At 33.9% G+C, this 24267-nt stretch overlaps 3 protein-coding genes across 3 annotated transcripts; 2 read left to right on the top strand and 1 right to left on the bottom strand.

Annotated features, from left to right (window-relative positions):
- Window positions 1–6987: 6987 nt before the first annotated feature.
- On the bottom strand, window positions 6988–10241 carry LOC110783135 (protein FAR-RED IMPAIRED RESPONSE 1). Its single transcript, XM_021987438.2, has 2 exons — window positions 9871–10241; window positions 6988–8734 (listed from the first exon to the last, which is right to left on the bottom strand). Exon 2 carries the CDS (start codon window positions 8722–8724, stop codon window positions 6988–6990), a length of 1737 nt encoding a protein of 578 aa, XP_021843130.1. The 5' UTR covers window positions 8725–8734; window positions 9871–10241.
- A 2969-nt stretch (window positions 10242–13210) lies between these two features.
- LOC110783032 (uncharacterized) lies at window positions 13211–17304 on the top strand. The gene is made up of 3 exons (XM_021987328.2): window positions 13211–13699; window positions 15102–15301; window positions 16699–17304. The coding sequence occupies exons 1-3, from the start codon at window positions 13571–13573 to the stop codon at window positions 17009–17011; spliced, it is 642 nt and encodes a 213-aa protein (XP_021843020.1). The 5' UTR covers window positions 13211–13570; the 3' UTR covers window positions 17012–17304.
- A 2085-nt stretch (window positions 17305–19389) lies between these two features.
- LOC130470638 (uncharacterized) lies at window positions 19390–22079 on the top strand. Its single transcript, XM_056841143.1, has 3 exons — window positions 19390–19583; window positions 19739–19941; window positions 21073–22079. The coding sequence occupies exons 1-3, from the start codon at window positions 19488–19490 to the stop codon at window positions 21194–21196; spliced, it is 423 nt and encodes a 140-aa protein (XP_056697121.1). The 5' UTR covers window positions 19390–19487; the 3' UTR covers window positions 21197–22079.
- The last annotated feature ends 2188 nt before the right edge of the window (window positions 22080–24267 follow it).

The following is a 24267-nucleotide window of genomic DNA, read 5'->3' as shown; positions in this document are numbered from 1 at the left end:
TATTATTAATTTTTTCAAAATAGTCCAAAGAAAATAAAATGTCATGTAAAAATTTAGTTGTGTTTAGACTTATGTTAACATTTATTTATAAATTAATGTGAATAAATAAACAACAATTAGTGGTTGGTTAAGATGGTAATGAAACTTATCATCTACACATGAGGTCTTGTGTTTGAATCTCATTGCATTAGTTTTGGTTGTCTATGACATGGCATAACACTCGGTGAGTGGATGATGTGGCGTAAAGGGGGAGTACTACGTGCCACATATACATTTTTCATAACGTCTTTTAATATATTATATAGATAGCTACAAAATTGTTGTAGCCATTGTAAAATCATTGTAAAGGTTAATTTGCAAACCAAAGTTATTAACAAGGAACCAATTAAAACGTACTCCATCTATCCTTAAACCAAAATTACAAAATTGACTTTAATCACCAAAATCTGAAAATAAAAAGTTATTATAAGATAATTGCTTGATTGTATTAATTGATCAGCGTACATTATAAGATAATTGCTTGATAACGTCGTAATATATTATGTCAAATTAAAAAAAAAAAAAAAAAAAAAAAAAAAGAGCCCTTCGTAATATACTACTGCTAACCTAATATAGAAGATTAGAAGATAATGAAGATATACATCAACTATAACCGTTTTACACAATATCAAGAGTATTTACATATATTCTATGAAAAGTCAATTACCAATTGAAAATCAAATAAACCCTAAAACTGCTGATTAATTAAAACTGCAAAATCATACTTAAGTTTGATAATAAACAATATATCAAACAATTAGTGCACAACGTAAGATTAATCTGACATTGCAGCATACATGCTTCCTCTAGATTACGAGGCTAAATTAATTTCCTCAAATTATAATTAGCTTTTGTTAATTTTCAACCAAATCTAATAAACAGTTAATATTCTTCAATAAAAAGAAGAGACAACGTACGTACGTACGTACTCCAATTTATGAAAAACGAAAAAAAAATTACCATTAATCCAATGCTTTGGTGGTTGAAAGTGAAAGGCAGTTCTATGAGCACGATCAAACTCAACCTGGTTCGCTACGAGAGACTGCAAGTGTGGATAATCTTGGTGTGATGCATCCACATAATCAACAATTGTAATTAAACATAAAATCGATATTATTAGGGTAAGTTTCTCCATTTTTTCACGTACAAGAAAGGATGAGAAGAAGAGAAGGTGAAGCATGAGTGAAATAGAGTATCTCTATTTATAGTACTTTAGATAACACAAATTAACCTAATTCAATCACTATTTGGATAAAATCAAATAAAATCATGATAATTGTAATTTTTTTTAATTAATTGCAAGATATTATGAGCGAGTAAAAGATGATGTGGCATTATTTTCTTTTATTTCAATATTTTTAGTTTCGGAAACTTTTTTCCTTATTAAAGCGAAAATTCTAAAGTCAATGACGTGTACCGCTATAGTTATACTGCTATTTATCACTAATTAAACAAACGACATGTACCGCTATAAATTCTAAAGCAAACGACGTTGTACCGCTACAGAGCTATTATCGCTAATTTAATAAACTACATGTACCGCTAGCTATCACTACAAAAATAAGTATCTTTAATGACAAACTAATAACTAATAACGACGGTAAAAAATCCCGTCACTAAAAGCCTTTTACGACGGGGATATCAACCAAAACAAAGACGGGAACAACCGTCGCAAATGTCTTTTACGACGGGTTAACAACGAGGTTTTCCATTAACGACAACCCCCTTTTATGACGGGTTCGTGACAGGAAATTCCGTCGTTAATCAACGATTATTGGCCTTTAACGACGGAAATTTCCGTCTTTAATGGTACAATTTCTTGTATATATGTTTCGTAAATAAACTCAATTTCTAATTTGAATAAAAAAAATTGTGTCTCATACATTTATGGGTGCTCAAGTCTGAATTCATAACAGAAAAATATATATTAAAAAATATGATAATTTAGGTTTAATTTGTACTCCGTATCATAGAATTTGTCACTTAAATCTGTGAAAAAAAATATGTCACGTGTTATACTATTACGGGCGTACAACTTGAATAATTTTCGCTGAAATAAGTCGATAATGATAACCCTTGAATCCTTGATAGATTTCCGATAAGTCTCAAAAATTAACATTGAGATAAGTTTACTATATCTCAATGTTAAATGTTGAGATATACAAATATGTACAATTAAACAACATTTACATTAAGAATATTTGTTTCCACATATTAATAATACGTAAAGTAAGACATGTCAACAATACATGTAAATGGTACACTTCTTTTAAACGGAATTAGTATCATAAAGCATAGCTTATTATATAAAACAATGGTCAATCTTTAATTATTGAGTTAAAACAATATGATTTAAACTTTCAAATAAAGCTATAATAACGACCATCAATAGAAATGAAAAAATGGTGGATACAAAAGAAAACGAAGCTATGTTTTAAATGTTAAAAACCAAAACCTAAAGATGGTAAAAACACACTACTTGTTCATTGCAATTGCTTTAGTAAAATGCCATATGGAGTATAAAGAAATCATATGATTTGGGATCCAACACATACATTGCATGCAACAACTCATTTTTTCAAGCTTTTTTGTTGATACTTAACTTACATAAGTGTATATTGTCACTTAATTGGGTGCATTTGTTTTGTTTTTTTGACCATAAGCTCAAAGAACACAATGGGTGTACTTAAACAAAACAAATAAGGTAGAATTTCTTCTATTAATTGAGTTATGCGTAGACATGGAAAGTTCGAGACAACTTTCATTGTTACTATTATATATTTATATTTTTTTTTATTGACGGGGAAGAACAATTTCATTAATAATCCGCCATACGGCATCTACAATAACAAAATAGATCTGCATACGACAGATTCAAAGAAAATACATAACCATTACAATCAAAACAATTATTATTCTGCATCCTAAAACACATCTCGTACTCCACCGCTTCTAGCTTAACGCGAGCAGTGATTTTCGATGTTTTCGCATCTTTCCAAGTAGAGCCCTTCGCAATATGCGCCCGAATTGTTCTGATTGACGAGTTGATGATAAACCCTAAAACTGTACGAATCCAAATCTCCTTCCCAATTACTGAAACCCTAAAAAAATTCTCATCCATGGATGAGAATCAAGAACCTAGAAAACTCTAGGAAAAACCCAAATAAATTGGGAACAACCCAAGAATAAATTGGGAACAAAAACGGAAAAAACAAAACAAGACAATACATAGGGAGAAAACAATGAAAAACAAGAATAAGGGTCGGAAATAGTCTATTTCCGGCCTAAACGGCAAAGAAAACTAAAACCCTAAAAGAGGAGAGAAGAGAGAAAAAAAATACTTATATCAATCTTTGTGTACGCTAGTGGTACATTTAACCAAAGATTTTGTTAGATTATTATGTGATGCTGAACTGACTTTGTTTCTTGGACAAAATACAAAAACCCAAGTAGCCATAATAAGCAATGAAGAAAATGTGATTACTCCTTCCGTCCCTTAATACTCGACATGTTTTGATCGGACATGCTTGCCAATGCACAACTTTGACCACCAATTTATTTAACTAAATATTATAAAAACTTATAAAAATATTAATATTTTAAAAATATATATTAAGAGGAAGCCAACAATATATTACATACTAACATTTATTTTCATATACTAGAAATAAAATAGGGTCAAAGTAAATTAAATGAATAGTGTAAAAAGTCAAACTAGATCGAGTATTAAGGGACGAAGGAAATACTTTGTAAATAAAGTCTATCATGGCATTCTGGAGGATAGAAACACTATTGTTATACTTTGTGTTATATTAGACCTAAATTTTGTTCATATCCATCCTTTGATGATTTTCAACCGAATCAGAATGCCTACATATTCAGTAACAAGATATATTGATGTAGTCGCTATGAGTTCGAATCTTCTGTCCCACAATCTATGTACCACTTGTGTGCTACTTTGTCCATTGGTTAATATTAATATTATTTTAGATATGAAAATAAAAATAGTTGAATAATTACAAATATCAACCAATTGGAAAAAATGGCACACAAATGATTCACAACACAACTCCATTGCAGTACAGCCCTCCCTTCAGCTCGATCTACACTTTGTATAAGTTGTTAAATTCCAATTAAGGTGGAATTAATCAACACATTGCACCACTACCACTGCCACAGCTCAGCCCCCTTAGTTTTTCACTATGCTGGTGTCGTTCAAGTTGGGTTCATAATCCTGACAAATCAACAAAACATTGTTATCAAACATCTAATATTGTCCTTTGTCATAGGTCCGTAATCAGAAATTCTTATCACATTTCATAATAATGCAAGTATATAAAAGAAACATGATAATCAGGCATATCAGCTTTATTATGCCTTGTGATTAAACTCTAAATTGTTATTATAACGAAATTCAGTTCTAATAAACAACTCTTCCCTGTTAACTTCACAAGGTTTCATTAATTTCTTCATCCAGATTTAACATAGCACGTTGTTCAACCTGACATTCCCGGTCTTGTTCGTTTTCTCTGTTCCCCTTTCTCTTTCCCCTTCCCCTTTCAATTTTGATTCACATATCTGGGGAAATTTGATGAGAAAAAATATCATCTTTTCAAATAGTCAACTGTAAAAAATATCATCTTTTCAAATAGTTAACTGTAAAAAATATTGATAACAAATTGGTCATATGAAACTAACAGCAGCATGTTATTGGATGGTTATACTAAAATTTAACAGCTAATTAATGCATCATGAGTCTATGAATGTAACAACTAACCTAAGAAGTGCAGCAAGAAAAAAGCAACACTGTCAATAATTAGAAAAACACAAATGTAGGTATCAAAATGCACAACTACATCAAAGAAGCAGAGTGTGCAACTTTGCATACAGCATACTCGAATTCAGCATAGTTTCCATCTTGCAATCAATTGCATCACAAATCTACTATGGCTACAAGCATTAAACCAACGGTTTCACAACGAGACAAAAAAATATTTTAAAAAAAAGTAACATCGTGGATTTTGATGGAATATCTAACCCAACAGTGTGATCAAAATTCAAAAGACATATTAGAGCTTGAGAAACTACTTCCAGTTTTGCATCTAATACTATTGTTCCAAAGTAGAAAACAAGAAAAGCCATTGTCATCAAGAAAACATATCACAGATTCACGGTATGTAATATAACCAAGCAAAATGAATCCACACACATTTACAAGCACGAACCAATGTCGGGCATTCAGCAGTAAAGACTCACAAAGTCTCCAGGCAGGAAAGCAGACAATGGCAGAAGGTCAAAAACCACATATAAGAGAGGAAAGAGAAGTGTTCACAGAACTTTGTGTCTACATCTAAAACTATCCTATTCTTGGATTTGTATTTCAAATAATCAGCACATGAGTGTTTGCCTGTTTGGTAAGACCCCTGCATTAGAGAATTATCAAATCCACCAAGAACCAGAAATAGCTAAAGAATAGATCACGGATCTAACATGAAACTAATACGGATATGCTAACTTCTGAGTTCTGACCTTAGTCTTAAGATGCAAAATTAACACCAAAATTTAGCTACAAAACCACATGACTTAAAAAAGTGTTTCATTGAAATACAGAATTTCGGGAATAATGTTAAACCAAGTTTATCTTCCATTTAAACATTTCGCAACATACTACTACTAATTAACATGCTTAGACCAGAATAAAAGAAACACAAGTTAGAGCTGACTGATAAATGCAGTAAAAACTAACATGACAACTATTACAAGAAACTCTGACAACGAAAGCTTTAGCACCTACACATACCAATTTGCAGAATGTAGTGACACAATTATTGAAATTACAATAAAAAAAATCAAGTGAAAATGCATACCATTTACTTGCTGACAACAATCTTTCGACGACCAGGGAAGTTTAATTTAGCAAGATGGACAGTTTCCTGATCATGGAGCAGTTACCGTCAGAGCACAAAACAGAAACGAGTCCGATGATCCCATCATACTTCACAGATTACAATAATCATAACAACACATATATATATATATATATATATATATATATATATATATATATATATATATGGCAGTACACAACGATTACAATGGAGAACGCTGTAATTGGTCATCCTGATTACAATTCTCTCCCCCCATCACTTAAACTCATATCAAATAGTGGCATTCTTTACTGTCAGTCATTGTCCATATGAATGACCCCACAACGTCTGCGACAGTAGTCATCTAGAACAAGGACTGTTGTTGTCATTGCAGGACCCTAATAAAGAATAGGCACCAGTTTTGTAGGCTTTATTGACCGTACCAAATTAAATGACAAAGCAGTGTCATACATGCACAGTAGAGCTGTCAAAACAGGTCATCAGGTCGGGTCCGGGTCTCGGGTCATGATTGGGTCAGGTCACTTTGTCAATCGGGTTCAGGTCGGATTCGGCACGAAAGGGCTACCCTCGAGGTTGGTAGTTAGAGAGTCAGCACATAAGCGCCCTACTGCGCATTGGGAAAAAGTATCTACATGCTGCATGCCTAAAATATCTCTAACCCTTGAATCGGCCATCATAACACATTCCATCACAGAAGCCTCTGCTTCCTTATTCCCCATGGCGTTGCCAGCTACTGGCTCAAACGCGACCATCATTCTGTCAAAACTCTTAACTTCCTCTGTCTTAGACGGATCGTGGTATGCAACCTTCACTCGTCTGTGCTTCCTAGGAAGGTCTTTGCGCCACCGATCTAAAACGTACTTCCGAGGTACTTCAGTGACGTAATGCAAATCCCAAACCCTAATTGAATGTCTACATAATATACCAGCACTCTCAAACATCTTACATTCACACCAAACATTGTTTGTTTTTGTATCGTATGTGACCCTATAAAGCCTCCTCTTGTGGTTAATTATACTCCTCGGGTCACCTGAACTTTTATTATATGTCACTCTATCCTCTATATTGTGCAGTAATAAGCTGTCTGACAACTGCTGCTCTCCACGACCATTACAATACAACACCCCTTTGCACTCCTCTTGAACCTCCATGAATTTAGTGTATGTGTATAGTTTCTGGAGAACTTGCTCGACTGAAAAATCTGTTGCCAGACCATACATTGCACAATTAGCATCAGCAACCATCTCTGACTCCACCCTCTTTTCCATAGAAAAACAGTATTTCTCAATGAATTCGGTAACTTATCGTCAAAGAAACTTTGCATACTTTCAACCCTTTGAGTATTCCTCATTCCGGCGCAAAAGGTGTCCTTATTGTATATTGGCACCCACATCAATCGCTCTTCATACAGTCTGGTGAGCCAAGTATCATCTGCAAGCTCGTATTGGTCAATCACAATCTTCCACCGCTCCTCAAACTCATCTCCAGTGAAGGAATCATATATGATATCCTTTAACTCTGTTGTCATAGCAATATATTTGCATTGTGTACCCAACCTCTGTGAAATCTTTTCAATTACATGCCACAGGCACCACTTATGTGTTGTACCTGGCATGACTCTCCCTAACGCCTTGCTTATTATATCCGTTTCATCTGTTAGAATTCCTCCTGGTGCCTTACCGGCCATACCAACCAGCCAAGATGAAAAAACCCACTCAAATGTTTCCACGTCTTCACGGGAAATCAATGCACAACCAAATAGTATTGTGTGTCCATGATGATTTACCCCAACAAAAGTTGCAAGTGGCAAATCATAATCATTTATCATATATGTCGTATCCAACCACACAACATCGCCAAATTCTTCGTATGCGGCTCTACACCGAGCATCAATCCATACTACATCATGTAACTTTCCCGTGTCATCTTGTCGAAATGAATGATAGAAGTTCTGATTATCCATATACATCATCTCAAAGAATTTCATCATGGCATTACTATCCTCATCCAACGTTATCAATCTCTTATCCCCAGCGTTCTTGTTATGCATGTCCAGCTCAGTATTGGGCTTCTCATTCAACCCATTCCTCTCATCGTGGGTTTGTGAGACCAATAACAGCTTAGGCATTGCTTGGTTAAGTTGCGAAGTATGTAACCTTGTACCAGGGGTTAGACTGTGGTTTTTGTGCTCCAGCACTACCTTCCGAACAACCCATTCTCCATCAACATTCACACCAGCATACATCATTGCCGGACATTCACATTTTTTGGACTTCCTTGACTTCTTAGTTGTTCTAACTTGTATTGGTTCTGTACCAACATCATCTCCCAATTGTGATTCATCTTTTTGTTCATTCTTCTTCCGCCTACTTTTGCTAATGATGTTTGGCTTTCCAGCACGTTCGCACTTCCATAATACATTTATCTTCCGCTTTGTTTGCACCCTGCTAAAGCCTGCCGAAGGCCTTATCACCCCGAAACCTTGTTGTTTTCCGTAAATACGATAATAATTATCAGCTGCCTCCCAAGTTGGGAATATCATCCCTACACTTGGAGCCTCCAATCTCTGAGAATGACAATACATACCATTGTGCACTGCACTCGTCGGTGTTAGGCACTCATCTCTTTCTGTAGCGCTGAGCTGATTGCAACTTGTCACACTTTCACTCATATTTCCAACATCCTCAGGACCAACGTCATGAACACCCTCATCATTATTAATGACACCATCCATCCCAGTACTTTGATCGTGGACAACGCCCACCACGCTCCCACTCTCCCCCTCGTTCAGTGCCATTACCACATTCCTGCAGCAAGCATATAACATGCAGTTTTAGGCTCGGTTTTGTTCGACTTATTTTGACTTATTTAAGACAATATGTTCAGTTCAGTTAAGATCAGATAATATAAGTTCAGACAAAATAAGTCGGATAGAACGGAGCCTAACGGTATCTCTAAATGAGCATTACTAACTCGTATCAAGCTACCAAACCACTTGTGCATGCACATTTCAATGACAGGCAAAAGAGAAGCTCGTATATTTTAGGAAAAAGCATAAGAATAACTAACTGACATATACGGAGTATCTAGATAAAAATATCACAAAAATAAAACCCTTTGTTCCATAGGCTTATCCATACCAATAAGTTTAAAAAACTAAACTAATCCAACCCAGCTATGCAAGAAATGATCATTGTTTAGCAAACTCCGAAATGTAATCACCAAGCTCAAATCACAATGTGAACTACAAACAAACTGATTATATCTTTATTGTAATATTTGTAATAGTATGTACGGAGTAATGCATTGTGACTTGTGAGGACTAAGCCCGAATTCTATGAAAACTACGACTAAATCTCTGGTCTAACTTTCAATGACTTCAATCCAACTTAAGCAAGTAATTTGATTTCAATCTATCATCACACCTCTTGTATCACCTTCTGTGCCATATCATACTGTTTAAGGCTTAAGCAATGAGGAAAACATACAAGAATCTTTTCATCAAATGCAGCTCACATTTTTATGCCATTCTTCGTTTTCGACAAACACTGTATTGGTTCAATTATGTTCCAAATGATGAACTCCACATAAACAGGAATCTCGTTTTAAGGTGCAAACCTATCAATCATTGAAAAGTTCTATAAGTTCTTCCCTAAATGCTAATAGGCCTGCATTTTACGACAAATCAGCCAACTCTACGAGCAATCAATTGCAATAACACTCAATTACAACGAAATGAGACCTAGCCCAGCAAGGAATAGCGTAGCACAAGACATCAAATAACTCAATTCTGGAGCTAATTCTATCCAACGACACAAAAATTAAAATCAAGCATCATAATCACGAATTAACAACAATACTTCAGAAAACATAATCAGGATATTCATTCAAAGAAACCCCAATTACCTACTAATCATTTCAAATAATTGTAATTTATTTTTACCTGGAAAAATCCAATAATAAGTCGATTTAAAACCCTTTGCACTTAAGTTACTCCGCCCACTTCCAAAATTCGGCTTCCTTATTCACGTCGGAAGAATATTGATCCATAAATGGGTGAATTTCCCTCACAGTTTTCCCTCACAAATTTGAAGACCTAATTTTTTTCAATTTGATGTTTCTAGAGTGGGAGTAGATTTGAGATGTCATTTTCCGGCTAATCTTACCGGCTAAATGCGATTGCCGGCTGAATGATGTAAAATTCAGCCGAATTTCACCGGTTCGCGACGGGATAAGCAGTTGCGGGAATATGTGACGGTTTTTAATTTTTTTGACAGGAAAGATTTTACGATTTTTTTTGGGTTCTACTACGAGGAGTTCCCACCGCCTTCGACGAGTGGACTAATCTCGCGTGGGAGTTTGTATGGATACCTCGATAGGAACATCCCTTTCAGTTGAGATTTTTTCCATTCTCAAGGCTCGAATCCGAGACCTTGGTTAACCACTCATGCCAACCTCAATTGGTAAAGATTTTACGGTTTAAGTAAATACTTCTTTACTGGCAAATTAGTCCAAAGGGCAGTATTGATGATTTCATAAGGAGTTAAGGACCACAACTCCATAAGTGATATGGACATGTGACCTACTCTGTGTCTCATATAACTACATGCGTAAATTACATGTTCATAAGTTGCTAAATGTAAAAAATAATTTCTTTATACAAAATATAAAATAACATAACTGTCCCTTAAAAAGGTTAAAACAAACTCTCAACTTTCCACAAACCGTTTGATCTTATAGATAATCCATCGTTTCTTGCTTTCCATGGTCAGTGGTCGCCCATTTGCTTTTGATCAGAGGCGGACCATCCACGGGGGCCATACGGGGCTGGCCCCCGGTACAGCCAAAAACAAAATTAGTTGTATGGGCTGAGTAGTAATTAAATAGCCCCCCAAAATAAATGGCCCAAACACCTGGTCAATTATTTCGGTATTTGCGTATCCGAACAATTATGTAGTATATGGCTTATATGGGATCACATGTGTTGTCATACGCGACAATTCACGCATCTTTTAGACTCCTAGTAGTCTAGTACTAGTAGTAGTACTTCCTCCGTCTTTTAATACTCGCAACGTTTGTTAGTTTCACGCATGCCAATGCACAACTTTGATCATTTATATCTTAAATTATCTTTAAAAATTATAAAAAGTTGATATTTTGAAAATACACATTGAGACGAATCTAACAAGATCTCACATGACTATGTTTTATCTTATACAAAAAACACTACGAATAGTCAAAGTAGATTATATGAATAGTGGCAAAAGTCCAAACGTTGCGAGTATTAAAAGACGGAGGAAGTATTTCTTTTCCTACTTTTTTTTTTAAAAAAAAAATAAAATTATATTTTATTTATGGTGTTTAAGAAGGAGAATTGGAGGAGTAATATGTGGAGTACTCCATAGATTTTGTCAATACTCAATGCATTAGCTTTTGGAGTTTTGGTTTTATTATTTTATTTTATTTTGTGAGTAGAGAAGCTACTATTTTGTTTAATATTTTACAATACGAAGTAGTAGTTTTTCAATAAAATTTGAAAATAATATCTTACGTATTTTTTAAAATATTTAGTGTACACCTATATTATATGTCACATGTAAGGCCACCGAAGAAAAAGTTTTAAGATCTGCCACTGCATTTGATGATAACCTAGTGTGTGGCCCGGACGATGCCCCGATCGCTACATTCAATAGTTAAAATTTTAGATTTTTTTGAGCTTAATATTTGACGAAATGCATGTATATCATAAAGTGAAAAACATCAATTAAGTTTGTTAACTACACAGACACACTACGTCATTTATCATGTCAAGTAATTTTTCAATTAGATCATCTTACAATTTGTATAATTTATTTTCTAGTGGAACTAAGTGCTTCAAATTAATAACACCAAATTAGATATAAGCAGCCATGCAAGATATTCTATAGTTGATGCTTATGAGATTCATGACATCATGTTTCTTCATAGTTGTCCTAATTCTTTATTTTTATTTTTTTCAAAATATTCCATAGAAAATAAAAAATCATATAAAAATTATTTAGTTTAGACTTCACGTTAACATTTATTTATAAATTAATGTAAAGAAATAAACCACAATTTGTGGCTGGTTAAGATGGTAATGAGAATTATCATTCAGACATGAGGTCTAGAGTTCGAACCTCATTGTATTGATTTTTGGCTATCCATGACATGACATGACATACTACTTGGTGAGTGAATGATGTGGCGCAAAAGGAAGAGTACTACGTGGCACATAGAAGTTTTCCACAACGCATTTTAATATATTAGTAAGTATAGATAACATTTATTTAGTTAGTTTAGACTTCACGTTAATATTTGTTTATAAATTAATGTGAAGAAATAATCCACAATTTGTGGTTGGTTAAGATGGTAATGAGAATTATCATTCAAACATGAGGTCTAGAGTTCGAACCTCATTGTATTGATTTTTGACTATCCATGACATGACATGACATACTACTTGGTGAGTGAATGATGTGGCGCAAAAGGAAGAGTATTACGTGACACATAGACGTTTTCTACTTGGTGAGTGAATGATGTGGCGCAAAAGGAAGAGTATTACGTGACACATAGACGTTTTCTACAACACCTTTTAATATATTAGTATAGATTGCCAATATAACCAGCCATTGTTATATATCATTCAAATCTAATCAACTGATTTTGTTAACTTGGCTTCATTTATTCATTTTCCTTAATCAATGTTAAACAGTTTATTTTTTGTCTGAATCTACTATGGTTTTTGATTGATGTTTGTGAAAAAGAAATTCATTGTACTTCTCGGTTGTTATTCATGCTTTTTTCTCCGAATAATTTCATAGAAAGTTATAAATAGCTGTAATTTGTAAATATGGAGGCTTGAGGAGTAAGCAAGTTGATGAAGTCAAAATCGCAGGGCTGTTAAGTTTTTGTAAAAATATAACAACAAAAAAATCATTGAAATGGTACATGTTTTAATCGAAATGATACTCTGTTTTTAATGAGTACTTTTTTAACGAAATGATACATGTTTTTATCGAATTGGTAATCTGTTTAACGAAATGGTACTTTTTTTTAATGAAATAATACTCTTTTTTAAATAAATGGTACATGTTTGGCGTTGTGATGTGTTTGCTCAGTTGCTCACACATCACAGCATGCCGTCTCGCAGAGCTCAAGCAAATTTGAAGTTATTGCAGATTTACATCTTTAATAAGGGTAGTATGGACATTTTTCGTTTTACAAAAAAATATATTTTTTTTTCTGCATTTAGAAACTACGAAGAAAAAAAACTGAAAACCCCTTTTATCTCATTTCCATTTTCCACGCATCTATCATCATGAAAAAATCATCCCCTCCAAAATCTGGAAAGCCAGTTCAATTCCCATTTCGCACGATCTGGTCATCAGTTTTTATTTCCTCACTTGTCTCTCTCTCTCTTGTTCACTCCTACTTTCAAGTTATTGTTTTCTCTCTCTCCTTAACACCCAATCATATCTCAGATTATTGCTAATTATGCTCTAATTGTATAATTAATCACTATTCATACAACTTACACTCACTTTTCTCACTCAATTCAATCGATCGAAATCTGGATTTTTGGTCCTAAAACACGAAAAAGTTCGATTGATTGATTAAAAAAAATGGTGCGGAGAAATAGTTTTTGGGCGTCTTTTAAACATTTTGGCAACATTTGGTTCCCTTTAATTGCGCTTCTTTTTGGTGCACTTGCTATGGCTTTCAGTCTTATTGCTTATGCCAAGAGAATTAAGGTACAAGAGGATTATGTTTTACTTCTTCCGTTTCTGTTTGTTCTTCCCGTATTCTGTTTAGGGAAATGCCATGTAGAATTGTAGATAAATACTTCGTATTTCCTTTGTTTAGAAATATTTGTAACGTTTGGACTTTTTACACTATTAACAATATTATATTTTGACTATTACGAGTGATTTATATGTTAAATAAAACATAGTCAAGTGAGATTTTGTTAAATTGCTTATTTTTTAAATATCAACTTTTTATAATTTTTGCTTGAAGAGTATTATAAACAATGTTTAATTGTACATTGTCATCGGTAAAAGTGACAAACGTTGCGAGTTTCCAAACAGAGGAAGAATAACATTAGAAATGACAAACATTTTTCCGAGTAGTATGATTTTGCTCTGTTATTCAATATAAATGCAACCGTTGTTAATGTCATATTGTTCATTTTATCGTGTCTAAATCACTTTAACTGATAATTTGAGACAAAGGGAGTAAATAAATTCAAATTTGAATAAAAGTTTTTTTGAGAAAAATAATTCCTAATGTAATTTGGGTAGCAAAATTAAATTTATCAGTTGATTGAGAAAAGGTTTTTAAACAAATTGTATGGGCAAAGATTACAAAGTTTAAATTAATTTTTTGAGAGCTTTCCGTATTAAGATGAAGATAATTATTGTAAATGATGTCGAAACGATGTCGTTAAGAGAAAAATCATCATTCTCAGATAAGATATTTTTACGATGATAAATTAGCTCTTGTTTGAGACTTTGAGTGCCTAATACTTCCAAAGCGTAACTCGTATGAATGTATGATGCATTGGTTGCATTATACTTTTACTTGTTGGTAGACCTCACAATTCACAAATGATGAATCTGAACCGACCTGATATATTGCGAATATATAAAAATTGTTACTAAATTGATTACCGATAGAATTTCAGTTGTTAGTAAGTATAGTAACTATTGACAAGTTTGACCCGACCTGAACTATATTACAAGCGATGTGACACAATCTCGTTCACAAAAAAATAAAAAGTAAAAGGAATAAAATACACGAGGAAGGGAATATAGTGCATAGGGAAGTTTTCAATGTATTTTTTGTGTGATCCCAAATGAGGGTAATATGAGAAATATTTTTATGTTTAAATAAGGAAACATGACTATAATTATGGAACGCCCTATTTAAAATACAAAACTATAATTTTTGGATGGAGGGAGTATATTGCGTAAATTTACATAAACTAGTTAAATTTATTTCTCTATTTTGTGATGAACCGCTCTTTTGATATCCAAATACATTTCTAAGTCGGAAAAAAATAAGTTTAGATAAGTTAATTTTAGTCAAATTCGGGTGAACCAAACAGAGTACTACTAATCATTTAAAATTTACTTGTATGATTTTGTCGTGCAGGCTAAAGATGTTACGAAACCATATGGGTTATGTGTATATCCAAGCAGTCCATCCCCTGGTCTTGGCATAGTGGCTGCACTATTTCTACTAGTCGAGCAAATTGTTATTAGCGCTGCTACTTTCTGCTTCTGTTGCTGTGGACAACGTTGTACTGCGCGCTGCACAACTATAATCGCACTTCTGTTCTTCATTGGCTCCTGGTATGATAATAAATTTCTACAATCCACATTTGTCTCCCTTAATTGATCAAGTGACATATTCGAGGAGGATTAAGCTCTTAAACTCTGTTCTGTCCACCTTATCTTCATTTATTTCAGGAAAAATAAGTTAAGATAAGTTCAGAAAAAGAAGATTGACCAAGTAGAATTTATAATTGAAAGAAGTTTTGATAAGCTCTAATTAATTCAGATAAGATAAATTCAAAAAAAATAAGTGAAAATCAGGTGAAAAAAACGTATCATGCACTTTTTTGTATGTATTACAGATTTCCAGGCATGAGCGGATCTATAAGGCATAGAGGATCCTCTTTAAAATATTATTACTATATTTAATAGCAAAAATAAAGTTATAACTTGGTGGTAATTCATGATGTAATTAAAACTTTTTTTCCCTTATACGGAGTAGTACTTGCTTTCCTTATCGTGAAATCATTTTTTCTTCTCTATTGAAACTCATATCTATTACTTTACTAGATTAGATCCCGTGTACGCACGGGTTTTGATAATTTTTTTCACAAAATATTTAATTGAATATCTCCCAAACCACTTCATAGTTATAACATTTTTAACATACTTGTTTAAATTTATTCATCTAATATGTATATTTAAAATGTTAATATGGTAATTTGACCAAAATATTGAGTGATATATTTTCTATTATTAATATAGTGATTTGAATAAAATATTACCAATTTAGAATAATTATTATTACATTGTATCTATTATTGCCATAATTTATAATCTAAATTTTGTTTCCATACATAAATAGTTTATAGAAAAGGTAGAGAATAAATATAAAATCAAGCAGATACACTTTTTTTGGGAAAGGGGTTTTTGACGGGAAAAAATCGCACCAGGAATTGACACGTGTCATTCCTGGTGTCTCTTTTAGTATATAGTAATAGATAATAGATACTAAAACAGACATCAGAAATGACACGTGTCACTTCCTAGTGCAAAATTCCCGCCAAAAACCAATTTCCTAAAAGAGATATCTGTTTTGTTTTATTATTATATCCTTGTTTATACACTATACTATGTATGAAAAAAATATTAGTTTATAAATTATGACAATAATAGATATTACGTAATAATATTTTTTTTGGTAACATTTTAGTCAAATCGATATATTAATTTAGAAAACATATATATTCCCTCGATATGTTGGTCACATTAGCATATTACACATACTTCGTATATAATATGCATATTAAATAAGTACTATATTCAAAACTATATAATTATGCAATAGTTTGGGGATATTCAGTTAAATATTTTGTAAAAATCTATTCATAATCCGTGCGTGCACGAGATCTAATATAGTTGCCTAATAAGTGTGTCTACTCTATCCTAAAATCCTGGATACGCCACTGTTGCAGGTTAACCTTCCTGATAACATTCAGTGGATTGATATATACAGCGATCCTCAACAACAGCGACTTCCTAGCAGTATCATACAATGGAGAAAACATTGATTCTTGCAACGTGGGCAACGAGAATTTGTTCCTTGGTGCTGCATATTGGTGCATAATTAGTACTATTGTAGGTCTCATCGCTTATATTTTTTGGGTGTGTGGTATTGTTAAAATACACAATGATCGCAGCAGAGCCCAAGCTATTACTGATCATGAGCAAGGGGTTGTTGCTATGGGCGAACCTCAAAACAATCAAATGCAGCAACCAAATGAATAATCTTGGATAACTAATGTGATGCTGTATATATAGAAGAAGATCACCAAAATCCAAGGGATTTTCAGATAAAAAGTTGGTTGTAAGTTGTATAACAGATATGTTACTCCTCATTAGACCTGGTTATTGGACAGGGTAGTCCAATGGATATAGGGTTAGGGTCAAGTTAATAGGGCTTTTATTGGGCAGGGCTCTTATTGGACAGGGCCTTTATTGGACAGGGTCATTATAGGGTAAAACTTATACTACAATTATTTTGAAAATTAAAATAGTAATGATACAAAAAATTACGTGTATAGCTTCGTATTTACTTGTACTTGCACATGGCTCTTTTGTTTTTCATTTTTCATTGCTCGTTTATTGACCCGCCCACTAATGACCCGCTATTAACCCGCGACCCGCTTTGACCCGCCCATTATCGACCCGCTAAAAATGACCCTTTCAATACCCGACCCTCTTTTGACCCGCACCGACCCTGACCCGCCCCGCCCGATAACCAGGTCTACTCCTCATCAAATGACATCCTACTTTTTTCTGTAACAAATCTTCGTGTTTCAAGAATATGTTGGGGTTTGGTAGTAAGATCCAGGAGCAAATTACAGATCAATCTTTTGTGATTGGCAGAGGATTAGTTACTATGATCCAGGAGCAAACTACATGTTTCTCTCAGGAAATTCAGATATGTGAAACTGATTAGAAGCGCGATACAAACTGATTATGTTGTTGGATTTCTTAGGGCGTGTTCGGCAGTAGCGTTTGAGGTAGCGGGTAGCGTTTTGACCTAGTCAAGACGCTACTTGTAAAATTTGTAAGTGTTTGGCAAGGTAGCGGTTTAGGTAGCGGTTAGCGGTAGAGATAATGTTTGGGTAGCTTTTGTCAAACGTTAAAATTAGTAGTTTTTATGGTAGCGAGTAGCTTTTGACAATTTTATGAAGTAATAAAGTTTTAAACAATATTCTACCTTTTATTTTATTTTAGAGTATCAACCCTTATTTTTGCTAACACACATATCAGTTAGCCGCTATTTTGACAACTAACCGTTACCCGCTACCATTCACCGCTACCCGCTACTCAACCGATAACCACTAACGCTAATTTTGCCGAACAAGGCCTTAGATTATGAAGTCGCTAAAGCGAAATTTTTTATTTCCTGCTCTTCTAAAAGGAACATCAGCTCTAAAAATTCCGTCTTGAGCAAGTTCCTTCCAAAATGCCAATGGTCAATACGAAAAAAATATGTTATACTTTGTATATTGTTTTGGCAAATTACTCATAGTGAAGTTCCTTAGGATCAATTGTATAGTTCTTTTCTTGGTAATTTAAGCATCAAGTTAAGCTCTTTTAAATGATAGAAGGATCGGAATACAGAGATTAGCATATATGGACGTGTGAATGGTTCTAAAATATTGTTCAAAGAAAGGATACAATTGCATAAACAAACAAAATTGAAGAATTAAATAAAAGGATTAAAATAAACTGCACATTTCACGTGTTTTATTGCTTGTCTCGTATGAAACTCGACCTTGTGATGTCAACGTAATCATCACGTTATGATGAATATTCTTGTGCAATGAAAATGATGGGGATTTTTTATGTGTTTTTGGAAGGTAAGGATGGGGATGTTAGAGTGTATCACGTCCTTGAATTTGTGTTAATCATGTTGAAGATGGCCGTTTAAAGCTAAAGGAAATTACATTGACCTTTCTTTAAGCAGTGCACAAGTAGTCAAGGTCTACGCGGGCCCATTTTAACAAAGTAATTTTCAAGTTTTCTTTGAAAAAAAAAAGGCGCGTATTACTTTTCCATTTCCCATTGGCAACTACGCGGAATGATAGAGTCCGATTTTTAAAGTTGGGGTGTCGTTAAGAAGTAAAATTATAGTGTAAAGTTAAAAAAAACTGGTAAGAACAACAAAATTCTATTATTTTTAATTTATTTGGGGTGACGGTGAACCACCATGATCCAATGTAAGTTTGCCATTAACTATACATCTGTACGAAATTGCGAATCAAGTTAAGAGAGCATCAACCTAATGAAAATTAAAGAAAAGAGAGCATCAACCTAAAGTTTCAACTTTCAACTTTAAAATTGGGGATTCATCAATCCTATGCTTTGATTTGGAGGAGGGGATTTTCTTATCACTCCCCTCAATTCCAAAGTGTTTAGTCTGCTAACTCGAACTGGGTTAATCAAAGAGTAGTTCAACACTTTGTAAACACTTTGTTTAGCGAGGTTGACATCTGCATTGATTGGCTTGACATAATTTACTAGTACAAGTTCTTGACTTTCCTACGCTATTGGTGTTCTACTACTTGTCTAAACATGATGTGTTGCTTAAAGTAGAATGATAGATACTATAAATATCCATAAAACTCAATCTCATTTCTCAATACAATTGCACACATACAATCTAATCAAAATCATTTTACAAAATTCTTGAGAGAATAAAGAGTTCCCGAATCAAATAGAGATCAATAATATGTCCGAATTTAATTATTGGGTGCCTTTAAGAGCCCTTCTTCTTGGTTTACTTGCAATTGCTCTCAGTTTTATCGCTTACGCCAGAAGAGTCAGGGTAAGTAAATCAAAACCCTATACTAATATTTTATAATTGGAAATATTAGCATCGCTTTAATAGAATTGTAAATGTATTTTTATAACTCTGTATCAACCAAACAACCACTTTACTTAACCCGTATTATATATTTTTTTATATTTTTTAATGAGCAGGCTTCAGAAGTTCACAATGTTAATGGGATCTGCACATATCCAAACGGTTCAGCGTGGTATTTTGGTTTAATGGCTGCAATAGCTCTTCTTGCTTCGCAACTTGCAATTTGTGTTGGCATGAAATGCTTTTGTTGCAATCGTAACGTACATTTTACTAAAAAATGTATTGCTGTTATCTCCATGATATTCTTCGTTCTTTCCTGGTAAGTACTAGTAGTATGTTACAATTAATTTATGCATTACTATTACGGCGAGGGTGGAGAGCCCCATATTAGACATGTGCCACCAAACACATATATGAGGGCACGGTGGTAATTGCATCATTATTTTGAAAACTTTGAGTACCTTTTGAGTACCGTATTTGAGAAATGAACACCATTTTTGAACTCCTGAATATCATTTTTGAGCTTTTGAGTATCATTTTTGTACTTCTGAATACCATTTTTAAGCTTGTGAGTACCATTTTTAAACTTATTTTGGTCTGATATGAGTTTGGAATATAATTCCCTCTACTACGGCATGTTCTTTTGGATTAATTATCAGTTAATTTCACTTCAGTTTCATCTAATTTCAGTTCTATTCAGCTTGATCAGTTCTGTTAAGATATGACAAGATATTAATGATAGGTTCGAGACAGTATAAGATAAGTTTAGATCCATTCTTAAAAGTACTCCATTCGTCTCTTTTTATTCATTCTGTTTGAAATCTTTTTGTGAGACAAAAAAAGTCAAACCAAGAATAATATTTAGTGATTGAGGGAGTAGTTGATAACAATTAGGATTGTTAATTTCTTAGTATGCATTTCTACCTTAATTACGTTCAATTCCTTACGTATGCAAAATGCTCGAGCATATATATGTTAACATGTTTAGTTCAGTTTATTTCTGTACAACTTGATTTGGCGAAATGAAATGGATATATGTTTCTAGCCAATTTTTTTTGAGGGGAACATTCTAGCCTCAAAAACAATATGGAAAAACTTACTCAAAAAAAGTGTTTTGTATACCATGGTATCACGTGTATCTCTTTAATTTATTTATTTTAAAAATCATCATTTATATCCACCATTTTAATTTCTCTGTTCTTTCTTTAAAATTAATTATATTTATTTCAGATTCTAATTACTTCAATTTTATTATACATCAAATCAAATGCTTCGTATATTATTTCAAAATTTCCGTGTCTTCCCCTGTATTACATAGTCAATATAACCGAGTTTTTAGATTCAGTAACTTGTGCATTGCACAGAACTAGTACTAGCTAGTACTGTATTTAATAACATTTCTATATTTTCAATTATAGTACTAAATTTGTTATTGGTTTTATGAATGCAGGATTGCATTTGTGATAGCATTCACGGGACTTATAATTACAGCAATCGTGAACAACCATGACTTCCTAGTAGACCTGGTTATTGGACAGAGTAGTCCAATGGATATAGGGTTAGGGTCAAGTTAATAGGGCTTTTATTGGGCAGGGCTCTTATTGGACAGGGCCTTTATTGGACAGGGTCATTATAGGGTCAAATTTATACTACAATTATTTTGAAAATTAAAATAGTAATGATACAAAAAATTACGTGTATAGCTTCGTATTTACTTGTACTTGCACATGACTCTTTTGTTTTTCATTTTTTATTGCTCGTTTATTGACCCGCCCACTAATGACCCGCTATTGACCCGCAACCCGCTTTTGACCCGCCCATTATCGACCCGCTAAAAATGACCCTTTCAATACCCGACCCTCTTTTGACCCGCACCGACCCTGACCCGCCCCGCCCGATAACCAGGTCTACTTCCTAGTAAAACAACATCCTCGTACCAACAATGGTGGTACTTGCTTCACCGGCCCGGAACCATTGTTCCTAAGTTCTGCGATTTGGTGCATAATTACAACCGTGTTCGGTCAAATCTCGTACAGCATTTGGGCCTGTAGTGTCGATAGAAGAGACAATAGTGTACAAGTTGGATATGCTCGTTCATATGAACAAGATCAAGGTGTTGCTATGGGACAACCTCTTCATACACAACAACAACAACTACCAAAGGAACAATGTTGATCATATATTATATTTATATGATTGATTGTTGGTTGAAGACGAGGATTTATCGAATATAATCGAAGATGGTCGAAAATATGTTTTTAATATATTCTTTTTTTAGATGTTTTGATTTTTTATATTCTTGAGGATTCTTTTTAGTTACTTGTTGTAAGTGAGTAATGGTGTTATATAACTTGAATACAAGAATTTATTAAGTCAAATAGTTGTAATTGGTAATGTACTAATGTGTAATGTGAAATAGATGTAATTTATTAAGTGAAATGGTGTTACGTAACCTAAATAATTAATACTCCCTCTGTCCCTTAATACTCGCTCCGGTTTGACCGGTGCGGAGTTTAAGACATTTGAATTGACTTATTAATTTAATGGGGTTAGTTGATAGTGGAGTATTTTTTAATATAGTTAGTGAGAAATGTGCAAGGGTGGGAAGTGGGGAGTGGAGGGTGTGGATTTTTAAATGATTTTTGTAGGGAGTATGGGTGTAGGTGGGGTAGTAGGTAAATGTGAGAAATGATATAATATTGGTAAAGATTTCCATTTATAGAAGTGGTGCAAGTATTAAGGGACGACCAAAAAAGAAAAGCGGTGCGAGTATTAAGGGACGGAGGGAGTACTCCTTTTATTTCTAAATAGTTATGTGGTGTACGTACGTATATTAATTGGGAGTTATTTCCTCTGTTCACACTATTCATTTACTCATAGTTATTACTAATAGGTAAAGACAATTTTTTTTTAATTGTCATTTGGTTAATTTCAACATATATTTTCAAAATATCTAACTTTTTTAATTTACTTTTTTATTATGTAACTAAAAATATTAATGGTCAAATTTAATGTATACTGTAAATAGCATAGAAAGTCAAAATGATGCATCTATTGTGAAACAAAGGAAATACTAGTGTATAGCTCGATATATGCGCTAACTTCTCGATATGTTGCAAACGATTTGATTTTTCTCAAAAATGGCATTACTCACAACCTCACTGTAGTAATGTAAATCCTACTTGAATTACTTCAGGTCGAATGATTTTCCTTACTTTCGCCTTGCCTTTCAATAAGCCTAATCCATTACGGCCCGGGTTGGGTCAAGATAGTTTGTTCAATGTATCGGGTCGGGTCTTATTTGACCCAGCCAGCCCGATAAAGTAATACACTCCGTATATGTGTTCAGTTGGGTCTAACATGTGCACATACAAGCCCAATAGCAAATACACTAGTTAGATTTAGCAATTTCCATTAAAAAACATAAAAACCAACTGACTCGTTAAATTCATGTCCTGACATTACCAAACTAACCAGTTAAGTCCGGGTCTGACCCATAAATTAACACAAATTCTTATTTACATGGGGTGTACGATAAATATTGTACACCGAATTTAAAGTTAACGAAAAATGCTTAAAATTTACCTTTATATACGTAAAAATTATCTATTTTTACTGATAAAATTATTCATTTTAATAAAAAAATATTTCTTCAAAATCAATAATAATGGATATAATTTATCATTTAGCCCTTTAAAATATTTATTTATCAATATTTTTTTAATAATATAAAAGTCGAAGAAAATTAGGTAAAAGTTAGAGAAAAGTGGACAAAAGTTATGTTGGTGTACAATAAATTTATTGTACAACTAGTGCATGCAAGACCTTTTGATAAATTAATTAATGACCTTGACCCGTTTCAAATGGGACGGGTCACAGGCTTTTATCGACCCCGCTCCGTTGAACATGCCAAGTAAAGATGGTTGTGGGCCGGGCCGGCCCGAAGCCCGAAGCCCGACCCATCACGAAAAACTCGGCCCGACACAAGCACAAAAAAGCACGGCCCATCACGGGCACGAAGTCGTGGGCCGTGGGCCTTAATTTTTTGGAAAAAGCACTATTCGACCCGGCACGACAAAGCACGCTAAATTTAGTAAAATTAGCCTTAGCTAGGCACAGCGGCCCGACCTGGCATGAGAGTCAGTGGGTTTGGACTGGGCCCTATTTTTAACTTTTCGGCCCAAATCGGCACAAAATATTGTCGGCCTTGGTGGGCCCGGCCCTGTTAGGCCCACGGCCCTTGGGCTCGGCCCGAAGCCCAATCGGACCCGGCCCACGGCCATCTCTAGTCGTATAAAGTATGAAGCCTCCTCGTACATTAGTCGCTAAGTAGCTAATTAATGAGCAGGACACGCAAAGTAAGAGAATCGAATAGGATAGACATTAATCATTATCGAGGTCCATTGTCACATTAAACTATACTTAAAATCTTAATTTATACACACATTTTCTACCCAAGTTGACAGCTCCATTGATTAGCTTTGCCATTATTTTATAATTTCTTGACTTTTTCCTTAATAACGCCATCGGAGTATTGGACGACGTTCTATTTTGTCGTCTCAAAACAATGTGTCGGCTAGTCTTCCTAAAATAGAATAATAACGTTAGCTATACTACTATAAATATACATTAAACCTAATCTCAT

The sequence above is a fragment of the Spinacia oleracea genome, chromosome 3 (assembly GCF_020520425.1).
Source record: "Spinacia oleracea cultivar Varoflay chromosome 3, BTI_SOV_V1, whole genome shotgun sequence".
In the NCBI taxonomy this organism is placed as follows: Eukaryota; Viridiplantae; Streptophyta; class Magnoliopsida; order Caryophyllales; family Amaranthaceae; genus Spinacia; species Spinacia oleracea.
The sequence above is the reverse complement of the archived record's forward strand: the minus strand, read 5'-3'. Positions and strand labels throughout refer to the sequence as shown.

What these genes read in the sequence shown, in the direction of transcription:
- LOC110783135 (XM_021987438.2), bottom strand. Translation starts at nt 8,724, where the DNA reads ATGGCACTGAACGAGGGGGAGAGTGGGAGCGTGGTGGGCGTTGTCCAC.
- LOC110783032 (XM_021987328.2), top strand. Translation starts at nt 13,571, where the DNA reads ATGGTGCGGAGAAATAGTTTTTGGGCGTCTTTTAAACATTTTGGCAAC. An exon ending in CTTATGCCAAGAGAATTAAG is followed by an intron (nt 13,700 to 15,101) that starts GTACAAGAGGAT and finishes TTTGTCGTGCAG; the next exon opens with GCTAAAGATGTTACGAAACC. An exon ending in CTGTTCTTCATTGGCTCCTG is followed by an intron (nt 15,302 to 16,698) that starts GTATGATAATAA and finishes CCACTGTTGCAG; the next exon opens with GTTAACCTTCCTGATAACAT.
- LOC130470638 (XM_056841143.1), top strand. Translation starts at nt 19,488, where the DNA reads ATGTCCGAATTTAATTATTGGGTGCCTTTAAGAGCCCTTCTTCTTGGT. An exon ending in CTTACGCCAGAAGAGTCAGG is followed by an intron (nt 19,584 to 19,738) that starts GTAAGTAAATCA and finishes TTTAATGAGCAG; the next exon opens with GCTTCAGAAGTTCACAATGT. An exon ending in ATATTCTTCGTTCTTTCCTG is followed by an intron (nt 19,942 to 21,072) that starts GTAAGTACTAGT and finishes TTATGAATGCAG; the next exon opens with GATTGCATTTGTGATAGCAT.